This window comes from Nerophis ophidion, linkage group LG16 (genome assembly GCF_033978795.1).
Source record: "Nerophis ophidion isolate RoL-2023_Sa linkage group LG16, RoL_Noph_v1.0, whole genome shotgun sequence".
In the NCBI taxonomy this organism is placed as follows: Eukaryota; Metazoa; Chordata; class Actinopteri; order Syngnathiformes; family Syngnathidae; genus Nerophis; species Nerophis ophidion.
In genome coordinates, this window is record NC_084626.1 from 52,120,280 (window position 1) to 52,122,779 (window position 2,500).

General features: G+C 40.1%; 1 protein-coding gene across 1 annotated transcript in view; it reads left to right on the forward strand.

The window, feature by feature from the left end:
- The window catches only part of nelfcd (negative elongation factor complex member C/D), a 20,785-nt gene that overhangs the window by 3,169 nt on the left and 15,116 nt on the right, over window positions 1-2,500 (forward strand). The window contains exon 2 of the mRNA XM_061875488.1: window positions 1,604-1,716. Coding sequence (XP_061731472.1) covers window positions 1,604-1,716 — 113 coding nt within the window. The remainder of the gene's footprint in view (window positions 1-1,603; window positions 1,717-2,500) is intronic.

Sequence of the window (2,500 nt, forward strand, 5' to 3'; positions counted from 1 at the left end):
GAACGTGACGTCTCCGAGGTAAACAGCCGCCATTTTCATTTTCAACACATTACAAACACCGGGTCTCAGCTCTGTTATTTTCCGTTTTTTCGACTATTGTTTGGAACTTTGGAGACATCATGCCTCGTCGGTGTGTTGTCGGAGGGTGTAACAACACTAACAGGGAGGGATTCAAGTTGCACCACTGGCCCCAAGATTCCAAAGTGTCTGCCGCCAGACCCCCATTGAATGTACCAGAGTGTCTGCCGCCAGACCCCCATTGAATGTACCAGAGTCTCTCCACATTTGACCGGCGAAGACAGACATGGCACAGAGATGTATGGATAACCTGCAGATGCATTTACAATGATAAAGTCAATGAAATCACAAAGATGACTTTTGTTGATGTTGAGTTATGTGCTAATCAGACATATTTGGTTGCGGCGTGACTGCCAGCTAATCGATGCTAACATGCCACGCTAATCGACGCTAACATGCTATTTACCGGCGGTGCTAAAGCAGACACGGCACAGAGATGTATGGATAACCTGTAGATGCATTTGCAACTATATTACGTTTCCTTCCACCCACATTTAATGTGAAACAAACACTTACCAATCGACGGATTTAAGTTGCTCCAGTGTCAAAAAATGCGAAAGTCCTGATCGTTTGGTCCGCACATTTTACCGGCGACGCTAACGCAGCTATTCGGCCATGCTATGGCTATGAATAGCGTCAATAGCTATTCGCTCAATAGCTTCAGTTTCTTCTTCAATACTTTCATACTCCAACCATCTGTTTCAATACATGCGTAATCTGTTGAATCGCTTAAGTCGCTGAAATCCGAGTTTGAATCCGAGCTAATGTCGCTATATCTTGCTGTGGTATTCCCATTGTTTGTTTACATTGGCAGCACTGTGTGACGTCACAGGGAAATGGATAGTCGCATCGCAAAAAGCGAAAATCAAGCACTTTAAAGCTTTTTTTAGGGATATTCGGGGACTGGTAAAATTTTGAAAAAAACTTAAAAAAATACAACAAGCCACTGGGAACTGATTTTTATTGTTTTTAACCCTTTTAAAATTGTGATAATGTTCCCCTTTAAGTGGCGCTAGTGCAGTGTTATTTAGGATTCGATGGGCCATTCGTATTGATGCTAATCTTTGAATGTTAGTTAAATTTAACAATCTGTATTTTCGGAGAACTAAACAGTGATTTCGGAGTTTTCGGTCAAGGCTTTTGAGTGATTGTTTGTGCAAAGTTTCCAATAGCCTCAGTGTCCTTTTGATTGCCTGCGATTATTATACTATAATAAAAACGTGACATAATCATTGCATTAAAGTAAGTTTGAGCTGCCTCCAGTGTTAAAGAATTCCGCATACATTTGAACGTTTTTATGTTTTATTTAAGACTCTGGCACATCTGTTTGATATGTTTTTTAAAGCCAAGTGTTGGCTCTAAAATGTCACCCGACGTGCTCTAATGATACAACTTGAATTGTGTGATGCATCTCATTGTATCGTATGCATGTTCCAAATAAACTGCAACTAAACTGAATAACACAACTAACTGTACCCAAAACCAAAATGAGGACACACTTGTCTTTTTTGCACATGTCTTGCAGGACGACACCTATGTTGACGGGGAAAATTATGGAAAAATCCAAGAGGATTGTCTGCAGAAATTTTCCAGCCGGGATTACATCATGGAGCCTGCCATCTTTAACACCCTCAAAATGTTTGCACCTTTCTTTTCTTCCATAGTTGCAGCCATGTTTGATGTTGTATCGTTTGCAGTGCGGCTGCACGATTTTGAGGAAACATTTTTTATTGCGATTTGATTTGTGATTTCTGTACATAAAACTGCAAAAATCAGGAGTGAAAGAAGACTTTTAGACTGTCAGTCAACATATTTTAGTCTGAAGGTGCCACACATTAGAACTACAGATGTTCAATAATGGCTTTTTTGCCGATATTCCAATACTGTCCAACTCCTAATTACCGATTCCGATATCAACCAATACCGATATATACAGTCGTGGAATTAACACATTATTATGCCTCATTTTGTTCTGATGCCCTGCTGGATTCATTAAACAATGTAACAAGGTTCTCCAAAATAAATCAACTCAAGTTATGGAAAAAAGGGCTAACGTGGCACAGCCCTAAATACTCGTATGTTGAAGCACAGTACGTCTGACTATGGTAGCCATCATACTCCCACAATCCATCAAGCGGTGTGGTTTCATAGCTTACCAAAGTCGTACTAAAGCATTTTGGCAGATTTTTGAGTGCCATGTGTCAAGTTCTATTTTCTCAATGGAACATTTAAAGTTTTGGTGTAGTTTACTGGCCTCATCTTGCAGTTTACACGCATCTCCTATGTGTGACCGCCATCTACTGGTCACACTTATCAATACACCGTGTACCAAATATAGCTTTGAAGTCAGTAAGCACAACCAGGATTATTCCGTACATTGGGCGCACTGTCCATTTTTGAGAAAATGATATGATTTTAAGTG